Source organism: Scaptodrosophila lebanonensis, unplaced genomic scaffold, assembly GCF_003285725.1.
Source record: "Scaptodrosophila lebanonensis strain 11010-0011.00,11010-0021.00 unplaced genomic scaffold, SlebRS2 tig00000001-arrow-pilon, whole genome shotgun sequence".
NCBI lineage: Eukaryota > Metazoa > Arthropoda > Insecta > Diptera > Drosophilidae > Scaptodrosophila > Scaptodrosophila lebanonensis.
In genome coordinates, this window is record NW_022060529.1 from 11,802,142 (window position 1) to 11,818,727 (window position 16,586).

The 16,586-nt window shown below is 41.5% G+C and overlaps 4 protein-coding genes across 8 annotated transcripts in view; 3 read left to right on the forward strand and 1 right to left on the reverse strand.

Moving 5' to 3' along the window:
- Positions 1-166: 166 nt before the first annotated feature.
- On the forward strand, positions 167-3,123 carry LOC115620043 (probable peroxisomal acyl-coenzyme A oxidase 1). The gene is made up of 8 exons (XM_030513162.1): positions 167-347; positions 591-753; positions 812-1,104; positions 1,168-1,573; positions 1,827-2,333; positions 2,401-2,506; positions 2,569-2,724; positions 2,785-3,123. The coding sequence occupies exons 1-8, from the start codon at positions 224-226 to the stop codon at positions 3,043-3,045; spliced, it is 2,016 nt and encodes a 671-aa protein (XP_030369022.1). The 5' UTR covers positions 167-223; the 3' UTR covers positions 3,046-3,123.
- Positions 3,124-5,013: 1,890 nt separating this feature from the next.
- Positions 5,014-8,495, forward strand: LOC115628546 (probable peroxisomal acyl-coenzyme A oxidase 1). Its single transcript, XM_030524711.1, has 8 exons — positions 5,014-5,217; positions 5,588-5,750; positions 5,806-6,098; positions 6,159-6,564; positions 6,626-7,132; positions 7,618-7,723; positions 7,787-7,942; positions 8,011-8,495. Exons 1-8 carry the CDS (start codon positions 5,076-5,078, stop codon positions 8,269-8,271), a joined length of 2,034 nt encoding a protein of 677 aa, XP_030380571.1. The 5' UTR covers positions 5,014-5,075; the 3' UTR covers positions 8,272-8,495.
- A 941-nt stretch (positions 8,496-9,436) lies between these two features.
- On the forward strand, positions 9,437-14,006 carry LOC115621898 (probable peroxisomal acyl-coenzyme A oxidase 1). Its single transcript, XM_030515731.1, has 8 exons — positions 9,437-9,566; positions 9,624-9,780; positions 9,857-10,149; positions 12,117-12,516; positions 12,580-13,086; positions 13,153-13,258; positions 13,326-13,481; positions 13,708-14,006. Exons 1-8 carry the CDS (start codon positions 9,440-9,442, stop codon positions 13,966-13,968), a joined length of 2,007 nt encoding a protein of 668 aa, XP_030371591.1. The 5' UTR covers positions 9,437-9,439; the 3' UTR covers positions 13,969-14,006.
- Positions 14,007-16,113: 2,107 nt separating this feature from the next.
- The window catches only part of LOC115621866 (syndecan), a 167,212-nt gene continuing 166,739 nt past the window's right edge, over positions 16,114-16,586 (reverse strand). For all 5 annotated transcript variants that reach the window (XM_030515699.1, XM_030515708.1, XM_030515712.1 and 2 more), the window contains one exon: positions 16,114-16,504. In XM_030515699.1, the coding sequence (XP_030371559.1) occupies positions 16,332-16,504 (173 nt within the window). In that variant the 3' untranslated portion in view covers positions 16,114-16,331. The remainder of the gene's footprint in view (positions 16,505-16,586) is intronic.

A 16,586-nucleotide genomic window follows, 5' to 3' on the forward strand; every position in this document is an offset into this window, starting at 1 on the left:
GAAAATCAGTTGCAAAATAATCTTGAGATATGTATTTGTAGATTTAAGAGCACAGTCAACAAATGGATTGTGTGCTTTCCTTATCAAGTGAACTATCGCATTTAATTGTGTGTATAAATTTGTCTACTTAGACAACGGGTGCTCAGTCAGAGCCAGCAACCAGTTTCGAGTGGACGTTCGTGCAAAAATCAAATCGGCTGCAATCACAAGAGTAAAGGAGGCGATGGTGCCCAACAGTGTTAATCCAGATCTGCAGAAAGAGCGCGATGGAGCAAGCTTCAATAGAGAAGAGTTTGCCAGCTGGTGGGCGGGTGGAGCGGAGTCGCTTAAATTTAAGAGAGACGTCAGTGAGTAAAGAGTAGAGAGAGAGAGAGAGAGAGAGAGAGAGAGAGAGAGCAGACAAGGTTTGTTTGTTTGTTTATTTTTTTTTTTTTGTTTATTGGCCCACTTACGAGTTCGAGTTTAAATCTAAACCATTACGGGTGTCAAACCAGCACAAACACTGCCTTATCGCTGCTGCAGCTGATAATTCGAAAGCTCAAAGTTTGCAATAATAAAATAATAATTGTTTGTGCGTCCCACCCCCGCAGAGGAGTATATGCTAAAAGGACTGAATCATGCTGACCACGCACTTTTGTACTACAAATCCCACGAAGAGATCTGCGACTTTTCCGTTAGAACTGCAATTGAGACGGGCAAGAGACTGCGCCGGCTTCAAGAGGAGCGCAATCCTGGTGGCGATGAGTACTGGCCGTGAGTAAAAGAAGGGAACCCCCTACCCCCCTTATTTAAAGTTATCCACTCCCTGCAGAGAACTCTACGCGTCGCCCGAAGTGTGGGCTGCAACGCCCGCCGGCAACCCCTTTGGAGTGCAATACGTGATGCTGGTGAAGGCGCTGAAGGCTCAGTGCACGCCGGAGCAGTACGAGGAGTTCGGCAAACGGGTTGAACGCTTCGAGGTTTGTGCCACCTATGCCCAGACAGAGCTGGGCCATGGCACCTACTTAAGGGGATTGGAGACGCGCGCCGACTACGATCGTCAAGCCGATGAGTTCGTCCTAAACACGCCCAAGATATCGTCCTACAAGTGGTGGCCCGGCGGCTGTGAGTAGCTGGATGAATACCAGCTTTTTAGCACTCCAATAACCTATCAGTATTTTTCTCAAGTGGGTCACTGCTCCAACCACTGTTTGCTGGTGGCTCAGCTGTATATCGACAACCAACCCAAGGGCATTCACATGTTCTATGTGCAGGTGCGCGACGAGAACACTCACGAACCATTGCCTGGAGTACACATTGGCGAAATAGGCAAGAAAATGGGCTTCATTGGCGTCAACAATGGGTTTCTGGGCGTGAAGAATGTTCGCATACCGCGCACCCGCATGCTGATGCGCCACGCCCAGGTGAAAGCCGATGGCACCTACGTGAAGAGTCCAGCCGATGTTCTAACTTATTTCGCAATGGTCCACACGAGATGCATCATTGCGCGCAACAATGCCCTTTTCCTGGCCATGGCTGCCACAATTGCAACGCGCTACGCTGCCGTCCGTCGCCAGAGTCCCATCAATCCCAAGTAAGTATTATCGATTGAGCTGCAAGCGTAGGAATATCCTTTCTTATTCTAATGGGACTTACAAAATTCTAAATCCCAAATACATAGAAACGGATTCATGATCAAAATGCCGAGCCACTTTTGAACCATAACAGCTAGAGACACGAAACATAGTGTGTTGACTTGTTTTATCCAAGATATAGTCTCAATTTACATAATTTCTGTTCTCCTATTATCTTTGTTAATACTGCATTGTATTCTTTTTACTACACAGAGCCCCTGAGCCGCAAATCATCGATCACGTAACTCAACAGCTGAAGGTGTTTCCCGAAATCGCCTCCAGTCTGGCGTATCATCTGGCCTCGAACAACCTCTGGGGCTTATATAGTGTTACCATTAATGATATTGCCAGGGGGAAGTACGAACGCTTGCCCGAGCTCCACTCCTTGTCCTGTGCCCTTAAGGTCCTCTGCTCGACTGATTCAAGTCTGGGCATTGAACGCCTGCGTCTGGCTTGTGGCGGCCATGGCTATTTAACTTCGGCCAATCTCTCCAATTTGTATATAAGTGCCACGGCTGCGTGCACCTATGAGGGCGAGAACACAGTCCTGTTGCTGCAAATCGGTCGTTTTCTGATGAAGTCGTGGCGTGCCGCTCTGGCCGGCGCTCCATTGGCACCAACCGTAAATTACTTGGCCGACGGGGTGAGAAATGCTGAGTTCGGAGCATGGACCGGCAGCTGGGAGAACCTGGTCGATGCCATGAAGTTTGTGGCGGCCAAGTGAGTACAATTCTGGAAAATATACATGTCTGTTGAGGCTATATCCAAGTGATGTGTGTGGTTGCAGCAAGACACGTTTGGCCTACAAGAGCTTGACGAATCGGTTGGAGAAGGGCGAAACCGAAGAGGAGGCTGCCAATCATACCGGCATAGAGCTTATCCAGGCCGCAGAGGTTTTTACTAGCAATGTTTTCTGACCATATAGAGCTCTGAATTGCAATCGTATTTCCTTTAGCTGCATGGTCGTGCCTTTGTTTTTGGCTCATTCGTGTCAGAGGTTACGGGTGCAAAGTCCAAGACACGGTCGGCCTCTTTGAATGCCGTATTGGAGCTACTGCTGGAGCTCTATCTGATCCATGTTACGCTAAAGCAGATGAGCGATATTCTACGCGTAAGTTTCAATCCACCCTAGTGCTCCCTAAGCCTAATCCTCGCTTTTCTCGCTACACAGTTTATCAATCTGTCCGACGCCGATCTAAGCAAGCTGCAGGAACGCCTCGAAACCACTTTGACCAAACTACGGCCCGAAGCTGTGGCTATTGTCGATGGCTTCGACTTTACCGATCAACAATTGAGCTCCACGCTGGGCTCCTTCGATGGCAACGCCTATGAACACATTTTTGAAGCGGCCATGAACAGTCCGATGAATCAGAAGTCTGTGCCGAAGTTCTTTCACGAGCATTTGGGCCCATTTATGAAGTCCAATATTTAGGGAATTATTTTGTTGCATATGAATTGTATATTGTTTGTAAATACACTGGTCGGCACAATTATTTTGACGAGAAGAAAATCATACATTTTTGTCAATAACTGGTTATTGGTTTAAGATATCAAAGGAAATTTTTTTTCTCAATTCCATATTGGTATTACAAACTTAAAAATAATTCAAAGGATATATTTTTATAAGGACTTTTAAAATTATAAATCAAGGTAATTTTCATGGGTTGGCATAAGTATTTTGACAATGGATATTAACAAAAAAAACAAAGCTTAATACTAAACAAAACATAAGAAATTGATGGTAGATTAATAAAATGTATACCCGCCTTTGGCTTCGATAACTTTTTGAAGACGTCTTGGAACTGAGTCCACTAAATTTTGAAGGACCTCTAATGGTATCTCTTTCCAAAGAGAAGTGACCTCGGAAATAGTTTCTTCTTCGGTTTTATGCAAAGACGCATTTCTTTTACGTTTTACAAGAGACCACACATTCTCAATAACGTTTAAGTCCGGACTTTGTGGTGGCCAATCCAGAGTAGTAACACCAACATCGGTTAAAAATGCTCTTATCATTTTGCTTTTGTGGCATGGGGCGTTATCCTGTTGCAGGATAAATGATTCTCCAATCAGCCTGTCACCGGAAGGGAATGCGTTTTCGTTAAGGGTACTCAAATATTGTTGCTGGTTCATTGAGCCGGTGATGGGAACGAAATCACCTAACCCATTGTACGCAATGCATCCCCAGAACATGACTGAGCCTCCGCCATGGCTCACTTTTTGACATACGGGGATATTTTTTTGTCTTTGAAACTGTGGGAGCCTTACAAAAATCTTTGTTTTTGATGAATTGTATTCAAAGGAGCTTTCATCTGTCCATAGAACGCTTCTCCAAAACTCTTTTGGCTTATGCAGATGCTCCTTTGCAAAAGCCAATCTTTTGAGCTTGTTCACCTTTGATATGTAAGGTATGTCCTTCGCTTTGTATGTCTTAAAATCTACTTCTTTTAGGCGTCGCCGAACAGTACGCTCACTGATTGGAGTCTTGGTCGACTTATTCCATTGATCTGCAGCAGCTTGCGGCTTTAAATGAATATTTTTTTTAAATTCCCGCAATAGGACTCGATCTTCAATGGGTGTTGTTTTGCGGTTAGCACCTGATCTAGGCAAGTTTTTGACGTGATTGTGGGTCTTATATTTGTTAATTTGATAGTGGACTGTTTGCCGCGACAAATTATATTCATTTGCAATGTCTTTTGGTGCTACGCCGGCATTAAACTTCGCCACTATTGAGGCTCTAACAACATAACTTAATTCTGTCTTTTTTACCATTGTATCGATTACTTTTGAATCAAATTTTAATGAAAATAATGTAAAAAGGTCAACAAAAATTGTTACACCAAAGTTATTTTAGTATCACTTGATAAAACGTACGCGAAAACGGCGACAAAGATTTGGTCAAAATACTTATGCCGTGCCTGAATCCGCAGTCAACTCACATTGTCATTTGTAGAAAGAAGGTGTGAAGAGTAATAGGCAAAATATTTTGCCTACATATTGTTGTTGCTATGAACTCTATATCCCGTATGAAAATTGTACCGTTATTCCTTGAAACTAAAAGCAACCAGCACCGATAGTCGTGAGTACAGTTCGTCAAAATAATTGTGCCGACCAGTGTAGGTAATTAATTACAGGGGTCTCTGGCATTTATTCGCTTAGATATGCGAACTTCATTATCTAAACACACGATCGTGGATTTTGATGTTGACTTAATAAAATGTTTGTCATGCTGAGTACTACGTAGTATCCACTTAAGAGACCTGATGTGCCGAACTACGAGCATACCGGTTTTGGCTCTGTGCAAGCTTTTATGGCGTCTGTGGTGCCCTTTGCTCCCAAAGCTCTTTACTTGCTGAGCAGCGTTCGCTCTGACATATCAGTTCGCGTGTGTAGCTCTCCAGAGGCGGTTCGGCGTGCTTAGTCAATATCTGAGCTTTATATTCCAAAAGAATTTCAAATAGAATCATGTCTGAGTTCAAAAGTGTTGTGCCCAAAACTATAAATCCCGATCTGCAAAAGGAACGCAAAGCTGCCACCTTCGATGTGGAGGAGTTTGCCACTTGGTGGCACGATGGGGAGGCAAAGCTAAGGGCCAAGCGTGAAGTCGGCATGTAGAAACAAGCTATATACTATGTATATGTTATTACATATGTTTCGACAGATAAGACAGTGCATTTCTATGCACGATTATTGAGCGATGCATGCTAATACGTGACAAAATTCCAGTGGCAGACATTAGACTCTAATTACTAAAAGTCCAAAAGATTGTGCGCCTGATATCTAGTGATATTTTCGGACTTTATTTTAGATAAGCTAACAGAATAGTGATTGGAAAGTGCAGCGCTGCTTGTTTCCCTTTCTATTGGACTCTAACTTTCGACTTTGTTTGCCGACAATCTTATCAAAACTTATCGCTAACACAACATGTCGTATGAAGTACATATTTGTAATGCTCCCGTGTTTCCAAAAATTTGCAGAGCGTCATATCTTTGCGAATCTGGAGGATGGCTATGGTATTAACCATGAGTATATGTCCCACGAGGACGTCTACAATACGGCCGTGCGCAGAGTGGCGGAAGCGGCGCCCAAGCTGAAGGCACTGCAAAAGAAATTGAATCCCGGCGGCAAGGACATTTGGCCGTAAGTCCTTAAAATCTCTACCAGAGCTGCTTAACGAATCAACCATTATTCACAGGGGTAGCCTCTTCAATACACACTCCCATGGACTGTTTCCTTCCAATCATCCGCTTGCCACCCATGCCACGATGTTCACGGATGTCATAAAGGGTCAGGGGACGCCGGAGCAGGTGGCGAAGTGGAGCGAGGCTGCGGAGAACTGCAACATAATTGGCACCTATGCCCAAACAGAGTTGGCCCATGGCACCAATGTGCGTGGCATTGCAACGCGCGCTGACTTCGATGCCAAGACGGACGAGTTCGTCCTGAACACCCCCAATCTGGAGGCCTACAAGTGGTGGCCCGGTGGTTGTATGTTAGAATTTATATTTTTATTTGCTTGACAAAGCTTTAATGGATGATATTTTCCAGTGGGTCATACGGCCAATCATGCCATGGTTGTGGCTCAGCTTTATGTCAAAGGCGAGCACAAGGGCATTCAGATGTTTATAGTGCCTGTACGGGATGCGGAAACCCACTTGCCATTGCCAGGCATTGATATTGGGGAGGTGGGGAAGAAGCTAGGCATGGTTGCCGTGAACCAGGGATTCCTGGGGCTAAAGAACGTACGCATTCCACGCACCAACATGCTGATGAAGCACGCCAAGGTGCAGCGCGACGGCACCTTTAAAGCAAGTCCTGCTTCCAGGGTCAACTACCTGACCATGGTCTATACGCGTTGTCTCATTGTCAACCTAAACAGCACGCTGCTGCTCGAGGCGGCGACCATTGCGACACGTTACTCCGCAGTGCGTCGGCAGAGTCCCATCGAGGAGAAGTGAGTTAAGGACAACATTGTTGAGAAACCTATAATAATAAACTTGTTTTTGGCATTTCAGTGCACCAGAACCCCAGATCATTGATCATGTGACGCAGCGTTTGAAGCTCTTCCCGGAGATAGCTAACGGCATCGCCTACCACTTGGTCGCCAAGCATATGTGGGAGCTGTACGATCAGACTGTGCTGGATGCGAACAACGGCAAGTTCGAGCGCCTGCCCGACATGCATATCATGTCCTGCGCCCTCAAAGTTCTCTGCACCACCGATGGCTGTGCGGGCATTGAGCGCCTGCGCCTGTCAACTGGCGGACACGGCTATCTTATTTCCGCCAATCTGAGCAACATATATGGAAATGCTGTCGCGGCATATACTTATGAGGGTGAAAATACAGTACTCCTGCTCCAAATAGGACGCGCCCTGATCAAGGCCTGGAGGACCTACACTCAGCGCGAGCCGCTGTCGCCTTCATACGCCTACTTCGAGGAGGCCATGCGCCAGCGCGAGTTCCCCAAGTGGGAGAACTCGTGGCAATGCATTATAAGGGCGCTCCAATATACAGCGGCACAGTAAGTCGTCGTTACATCGTCAATAATCTTAAATACGGACTTTCTTACGAACCTGATGCTATTCTTCTATTCTATTATGTTCCTAACCCCTTCCTGGCTGGAGTTTCGAGAAGTTGTTTAGGAACGTCCAACACATTATTAACTTTAATCTTGAACCTCCAAAGGGGGGGATTTCAGAATCAATTCATTTTGATTCCATACTATCGGAAATAATTTTCCCCAACTTTCCATGCATATTTATTTATAATCTTAGGAGTTAAGTAGAAGAACGACGAGTACGTTGAGAATGCAATTCTGCCATAACCCCTACAGATTTATCAGTAGAAGAGAGAGAGACAGATTCTTGAAGACTGATCCCCACAACAGTTATCTCGAACATGTAGAATTTGTATATCATATTGACAGACATATTATATTTTTTTACTATCTGGTTCTTAAATTAATTTTATGTTTTATTATAAACCATTTCTCCCCACCGCTTGCAGTAAGACACGCATTGCTTACGAGAATCTTGCGGAACGTATTGCCGCCGGACAGTCGCAAGCCGGGGCAGCGAATAATACCGGCATAGAGCTGACACGCGCCGCTGAGGTTCGTAAGCTCCACTAAACCCAATATGATTGGTACTATAACCGTTTAATTGTTTTATTTCAGCTGCACGGTCGGCAGTTTGTCTGTAATATATTCCTCGAGCAAATTATCGGAGAGAAGGCGAGTCGGCGCTCAAAGGCGCTTAACGATGTTTTGGAAAATGTTCTTGAACTATTCCTCGTCCAAACCGTGCTCAATAATTTGAACGACATCTTGAGAGTAAGTCTACTGCTTACAAATTCATGTCCAATATATAACGAATATTTTAAATACATTTATCTTTGTAGTTCATTCGATTGACTGATGCTGATTTGAGGTCTTTGCAAAAACGATTGGAAGTGGCTCTGGAGAAATTCCGTCCCAATGCTGTGGCCATTTGTGATGGTTTCGATTTCCACGATTGTGTTTTGAATTCGTCCTTGGGTAGCTATGATGGCAATGTGTATGCCCGTCTCTTCGATGCGGCCAAGCGCAGCACAATGAACCAAAAGCCAGTGCAAAAGTCTTTCGAAAACTATTTGAAGCCGCTGCTTAAAGCCAACTTGTAAATGGCTTATGATACGAGACTAGAACGACACTTAAAGGAATTATTTGGAGTCAGCAAATAAAATAAAAGTCCAACACACAGTTGTATTTTTGATTGCGATTCTATTTCATCTTTGTCGAGTTTCTATTCCTCAATCGAGCAAAGTCTAGTCTGGTGTATATTGTAGTATTAGGACCACTTAAATCTGTCATTGTCTAAAAAGAAAGCAATTAAAACTAAAAACTATTTATACAACTATCTGTTTTTGTAGCCGAAACCCATAACTTGCAGTGTATATGAACATATATTAAATTATTGGATACAATTCAAGTTTCATTGTACTATTCAGAAGAAGAATTTGTTTGTTAATTATTTGCCTGTCTGAACATTTCTTCAATAAACTTTCTTCCATTTAATAAACTTGGAATCATACAGAACAACAGCTAAAAACTTGGGGAAAATTATTTAAAAAGGACACCAAGGATCGGGCTACTGTACTATATTAAATGTGAACGATATGTAGATTTGCACCAACTTCCTCCACAGCTGCCATGTTTTTGAAGCTACGTATAGAAGTACCTCGGTCAATTTTGATAAATCATATACCCACATATGAACTTGAACCAAAGGTCCGATCTGGAAAGATCTTTAAAAAATTTGTTTGATCAGTGTACCATTTGAAAATGCACTTAGAGTTCATCTGTAAGTAGGCTTTAGCGAAACATTTTTATGCACCAAAAATTAACTATTTGTTTTCTATTTTATTTTATTTTATTTTATTTAAAGTGTATATGCTTCCATATACAATGTATATTTATTAGCTCCCAATAAATGGTGCACCCCTTATCAATAATTAGCTGGTTTAATCGCGAAATGGGGACCTAATGCACACCTGATGCTTGTTTGGGTTTATATTTATGGCCTTTTATCAAATTTTGTTGCATTTAGTTCGCCCCTCTCAGCTGTTTATGGCCCCAGCAACAGCTGTGTCTGAAAAAAGCTCCTCCACAGCTTTAAAAGCTTAATACTCTGAGATCGCTCTTCAGCAGCAAACAGTTGCTATTTAAGTCTCTGCGTTGGCACTTCTAGTGGCGCGTTCCAGCAGCGAAAATAGAAAGTTTTGTTTTCGTTTTTTTGCCCCATCGGTCTTTTGTTTTTAAGTGCAAGTTCAAAGGTCACTGCCTCCAGCGATGTCCATACCAAGTGCCGTAAATCCTGATCTGGTCAAAGAGCGTCAAAATGCCACGTTCGACGTCGATGAATTCGCGAGCTGGTTTTATGGTGACACGGCACTGATGGGCATGAAGCGATTGATCAGTGAGTTTTTTAATTATCCAATTTGAAAATATTGCCAACGACTTATTTGCTTTGCAGCGGAGGAGCTTTATCGGGGTTTGGATGATCCGCTTGATCTCGAGTACATGTCCTATGAGGATGTTTACACGGCGGGCGTCAAACAGGCTGTGGAGTCCACAGTACGCATGCGTAACATGCAAGAGAAAATAAATCCGGGCGGCACTGAAATCTATCCGTAGGTAGCAATGAAAGCAGCATATATACATATAAGCAGATAGTATATCTATAGACCTTTCCTTTATCAACAACAGTACATTGCTTAGCGGCCTTGTGGGTAATGCAATGATGCCCGCTGGCAATCCCATGGCCGTACATCTACTGATGTTCACGAAGGCGCTGAAGGGCCAAGGCACATCCGAGCAATATGAGAGATGGGGCAAGCGTGCCGATAACTTCGAGATTATAGGCACCTATGCCCAAACTGAACTTGGACATGGCACCTATTTGAGGGGTCTCCAGACACGAGCCGACTACGATCGCCGAACGGATGAGTTTGTGCTGCACACGCCACATATTTCTGCGTACAAGTGGTGGCCCGGTGGGCGTAAGTATTACTGGGGCATTCAGAATAAACACTATTCGGTGAGGGGTTGACAATCCTACATTATTGAGAACAATGGGCTATAAAATGTTGCAGGAAAAAAGCTAGAAGAGAAATCAAACGTTTCAAAACTTGTGTCCAAATGGTTAATATACAAGTAGTAGTAAACTAACAGGTTCCGAGCTTGTTGCAGATATAAACGTGTAATCAGCATGACAAGACGAATCGATATACATGACGTGAACGTCACTTTTTCCTTCCACCCATAGGTTCGTAATAGCACTATGCTATTATGCTATTGTATGGTTTAAACATCTGCCGATACCAAACTTGGCATGTAAACTTATCTAATCTATATCTACGAGCATGGGCAAACAAATTTATTATAGAATAGATATAGCCCCATTCTTTCACATACTATAGCTTTCATAAAAAAGTTCGGTGAAAAATCACATACTTAAGTATTCAAAAGTTGTCTGGTATTGTAATGATGTTTGGCAATTGTTGCTATTTTTTTTATAAAGCTTTTTTGAGTAAAGCTTTATCGAAGCTATAGCGAATTTATTTTTATTTAATTTAAACGATCAGAAATTTCTCAATTTAAATCTCGATTTGCCGTCACTTAGGTACTTACTATGAGAATCGCAGAGGAGGGCGGCCACAATATTTATTTTATTTTATTAAATTTATCAGAAATTTCACAATTTGTTTTTCTTTAATTTAATTTATCAGAACTTTCACAATTTAAATCTCGATTTGCCGTCACTTAGGTACTTACTATGAGAATCGCAGAGGAGGGCGGCCACAATATTTATTTAATTTTATTAAATTTATCAGAAATTTCACAATTTGTTTTTCTTTAATTTAATTTATCAGAACTTTCACAATTTAAATCTCGATTTGCCGTCACTTAGGTACTTACTATGAGAATCGCAGAGGAGGGCGGCCACAATATTTATTTTATTTTATTAAATTTATCAGAAATTTCACAATTTGTTTTTCTTTAATTTAATTTATCAGAACTTTCACAATTTAAATCTCGATTTGCCGTCACTTAGGTACTTACTATGAGAATCGCAGAGGAGGGCGGCCACAATATTTATTTTATTTTATTAAATTTATCAGAAATTTCACAATTTGTTTTTCTTTAATTTAATTTATCAGAACTTTCACAATTTAAATCTCGATTTGCCGTCACTTAGGTACTTACTATGAGAATCGCAGAGGAGGGCGGCCACAATATTTATTTTATTTAATTTACCAGAAATTTCACAATTTAAATCTCGATTTGCCGTCACTTAGGTACTTACTATGAGAATCGCAGAGGAGGGCAGCCAAAATATTTTTGAATTTAATTTGATTTATCTGAAATTTCAACATTTGTTTTTCTTTAATTTAATAGAACTTTCACAATTTAAATCTCGATTTGCCATCACTTAGGTACTTAGTATGAGAATCGCAGAGGAGGGCGGCCATAATATTTTTTTATTTAATTTAATTTATTTGAAATTTCAGAACTTAAATCTCGATTTGCCGTCACTTATTCCATCACAAATCCCACAAAGTATATATATTCTTGATCAGCATGAAAAGGCGAGTCGATCTAGCCCTGTCTGTATGTCTGTCTGCCCGTCTGTCAGTTTGTCCGCCCATCCGTCCGTCCGTATGAACACCTGGATCTCGGAGACCATAAGAGCTAGAGACACCAAATTTTGCACAAAGATGCTTTATTTGTGGAGGCTATATTTGCCTACAATGCCGATATAAATATGCAATTATACACCCATTACGTGAGTTCGAATACGAAGGGAGGTAAAATCGATCAAATTTTTGTTTAATTTGCTCAATTTTTTAAATTTCTATAATTGTTCTTCGCTGCTTTAGCTTCTCTACTTGTTTTTCCTTTATTCAAGTCACATGAGTACTTCTGACCTACCTTAACTTCTCGTATGTTCATAACTCGTTTTCAGTGGGCCACACGGTCAATTATTGCATAGTGGTGGCACAACTGTACATCGATGGCGAGAGCAAGGGGATCCATTTGTTTTTGGTGCAGGTGCGGGATGAGGAAACGCATCGCCCGTTGCCCGGCATTGACATCGGAGATATTGGGAAGAAGATTGGCATGCCGGGCGTAAATAATGGCTATTTGGGCTTGAATAAGGTGCGCATACCACGCATCCAGATGCTCATGCGAAATGCTCAGGTCCTGGAGGATGGCAGCTACGTGAAGAGTCCCGTTTCGCAGCTCAACTACTTTCCCATGGTGTATGTGCGTGCGGCCGTGGCCTTCGGCAATACGTTCTTTCTCGCCCAAGCAGTCACTATTGCCACACGCTACTCCGCCGTGCGTCGCCAGAGCCCTATTAAGTCCCTGAGTAAGTCCAGCACGCAGTTGATTGGAGAGGAAGTTTCTAAAAGTTAAGGTTACAGCGAGCCCGAACCACAGGTGTTGGATCACATAACGCAGCAGATGAAGGTGCTGCCAGAGATTGCAAGCGTGGTTGCGTATCGCTTGGCCGCTGGACAGGTGTGGTCTCTGTACCATCGCACGGCCAAGGATGTGAATGCCGGTGATTACTCGCGCTTACCGGAGCTGCACGCCTTGTCCTGCACCCTGAAGGCCGCCTGCTCCTACGACTCCACCTATGCAATTGAGCGCATGCGACAGTCCTGTGGCGGCCACGGTTACTTGGCGGCAGCCAATTTGGGCAACATTTTCGGTCTCGCCTCGGCCGCCTGCACATACGAGGGCGAGAATTCGGTGCTTTATCTGCAGGTGGGCAAGATACTGCTGAAGGCTTGGGGCGATGTGCTGGCGAAGCGTCAATTGATGCCCACCATGAGCTATTTGGGCGAGTTAGCTGCCTGGAAGCAGTTCCCCCAGTGGACCGGCTCATGGCAACAGCTGGTCGAGGCCTTGCAATATGCGGCCACCAAGTGAGTTGCCATACACTGGCTTTTCTGCCTCGGGTTTTAACAAAATTTGCATTTTTTCTCCGACAGTAAAACGCGTTTGGCCCATCAGCACTACACGACGCGTCTGGGCGCGGGTCGCACCCAGCCGCAGGCTCTGAATGAGACGGGCATTGAGTTGACGCAGGCAGCAGAGGTGAGTGGAGCTGCACCTTTTGCCAATTTCCCTCCCCAATTGAACCGAAAATGTTCGCCTTCCACAGTTGCACGGTCGCGCCTTCGTTACGTACACATTCTTGCAGGAAGTTACGGGCAAAGCGGCTGCCAAGCGATCAGCGAACCTTAATAGGGTGTTGGAGCAGTTGCTGGAACTGTATCTGGTCCACACGGTGCAACGACATATGGCCGACATACTGCGGGTAGCTATATATTTTATCGTGTATTAGACATTATGTGGGTAGTTCAGATAGTTTCGTCATTACACCAAGGACTCTTTAGATAAAGTCTAAAACCATAGATGACGAAACTAATAGTTTGTTGGTAGTATATACACAATATTTCCTCGAACCATTATCATAATCTTATTCATATATTGAAAAATCGAAGACTGATTATTGATATCTATCTTTTCTGTTTCTCGTACAGTTTGTGCCGCTCAGCGAGCAGCAGATCGATGATCTGCAGACCCGGTTGGAGCTAGTGCTGAAGCAGGTGCGCCTCAACGCGGTGGCCATAGTAGATGGATTCGATTTGGAGGACCGTGAACTAAGCTCCGTGCTGGGCAGCTACGATGGCAACGTGTACGAACGCATATTGGCGTCGGCCAAGAAAAGTCCCATGAACAAGCGGCCAGTGCCCGTTGCCTTTGAGCGTTATCTGAAACCCTTTATGCGGGCCAAATTGTGAATAAAGAGTGCTGCATTTTGTTGTTGTTTTTTAAATTAGTTTTATACCATTTTTATTATTATATTTAGCAAATCAAAACCAAATTTTCAGTACATTCAGCGCATTTAGAAAACTAGCAAACTAAACGCTTAAAAAATATTTAATAAGAACAAAAAAAATTGAAGAAACTTGAAGAGTTTTAGGTTGGTGTGAAAATAATCCTCAATATAGTTATATAAAAAGTTGCAGTTGCTTGTTTTTTACAGTGTAGAAAAGGTTGTATTAAGATTTCGTTCAATGTTTGTTAAGTTTTGTTCTGTTAGTTGGTTGGTTGGTTGGTTGGTTTACATGATTTTTTTGTTTTTCATTAGTTGTAGTATTTGTTTTCTTTCTAACATACACCATATACGTTTTGTTTCCGGTTGCTGTGTGAATAGATACATACATATAAATGTACGTATATACATATACGTTACTACATATGCATTATAGTACACAATTACACACACAATTGATTTATGTATTCGCTTAATTGTATTATATTATTAATATTATTACATACATTTAACGAAAATATGGCGTTCGAGAGCGAGTTGCTTGACTAACAAGTAAACAGTATTGCGACTAATTGGATTTGCGGTCGAATGTGTGTGTGTATGTGTGTGTGTGTGTGTGCGTATATGCCTGTATGTATGTGTGTGTGTGTGTGGTTCGTTACAACGGTATGTGTTTAATTGAATTCATTTGAACAAAAGCACAAAAATGTACAGTAATGCTAATGCTTTATTTTTCAATATATTTTTTTTAGTTCTGCCGCTTAAACTTAACAATAAAATTTGTTTACTATTGCAATTAATATGTGGCTTGTCAAGAGAATTCCAACATATGTATGTATACAAGTATAACTAAATAAATGCACATATGTGTAAGTTATTGCATAATTTTGATTCTCAGCATTGGAAGCAATTGGGTTAAGAAACAATCAAAAAAACTTTTAATTAATAGCACACTAAAGCTGATCAAGGTCTTAGAAAAGGTTAAGCGACTGACAACTCGCGGCTTAGTGCAGACACAGTTAATGCAAATGATTATAACAAAACTAAATTAATGTACAATTGCTTGCATATTCATTTGTAATTCAATAAATATAAATATATTTATATATATACTATATATGCTTCGTTTCGAGTTTAGAAAAGAGAGTCAAAATATATTTGTATGAATTGCTGTTATGATAGCTTCAACCTCTCGTACCTCTTTAATTATTAATTTAATTTAATATTCAACTTCATTTTGGTGGCCAGGGAAAATGTTTGACGCTTAGTTTTGCTATTTTGCTTTCATTTTTCTTTCGTTCTTGCTTTCTTCGTGTTTGCTTTTTATTTGCTTGTTTGTTTGTTTGTTTGTTTGTTTTTGTTGTTTAGGAATTACACTAATAATTACATAATAATGCTTACTAATAACTTAAACACATTTATGCTTCAATTTAAATGTGCCACAAAGTATTTCATCATAATTGTCTGGTTATGTAAATCATTTACTTGTCTATGCGCGTGTGTGTGTGGGTGTGTATGGGTGTGTGTGTGTGTGTTTTATTGCTCTGCATATGAAAACTTATATATGCAATTGTTTTATGAATTGGTTTATGTTTTTGTTTTTCTCGTCCAAATTGAAGTACATTTGTTTACATCTATGTGTGTTGTAAATAGTTGAGTGTTTGCTTGCTTGCCAGTGTCTGTATTATTTGCATTTGTTTTATATTATATTATTATTATTACTTTTTCTCTACATACACATATTCATAATTAATTTCCGCCCGCCCTTATAATGGTTTCACTATAAAGTGTTTTAATTTCGCTTGTCATAGTTACCTTTCTTCATACATATTTGATATTTTCCTTTTACACAATTTGCTTAAAATGTACTTAATTAATAAAAATGTGCACACACACTCAACAACATTTAGTTACAAACTCTTTGATGTTGTTTGTACCCCTTCTTTCTATATATATACAAGTATATATATATATATATGTATGTATGCATATAGATTTCTAAAGTAGATGTGTGTGTGTGTGTGCAGCATTAACTTAAGTTCAAAATTTGTATCCCCTCACGAAAAATTGTGTGATCTCAAGAGTTTTCATTTTTGTTTGTTTTCTTTTGTTTTGTTTTTAGTTTGTTGCCCTCTGCTGCGACTTTTCGCGCAGTGTATTAGTTGAGCTTAACCAATTCTATTGCGTATGCTTTTATAAATGCCTCCCTCATATCATTCCAAGTTGTTCCTTTTGCTCCTCCTGCTACTCCAGTTGTTGTTGTTGCTGTTGTTGTTGTTGTTGCTCATTTGCATTGTCAACTTAATACCTGCGCGCTGAGCCATTATCTCAGGCGTAGAACTCGCGATTATTCGCATTTTTCGCATACGAGTTGTTGGCCGGAGAACGCTTTGGCTCGTCCAGCGCATAGGAGCCCTCGTCCTTTTTCCTCATGCGATAAACAATGAACATAACCACGAGAATGGCACACAAAAGGCCAACAACGGCGCCGCCAATGACAGCTGTTAACGTGTAGAAAGAAGCAGATTAAATACATAGATCACAGATACTCGTACGTGTGAGCTTTGTCAGAAATATTAAAAC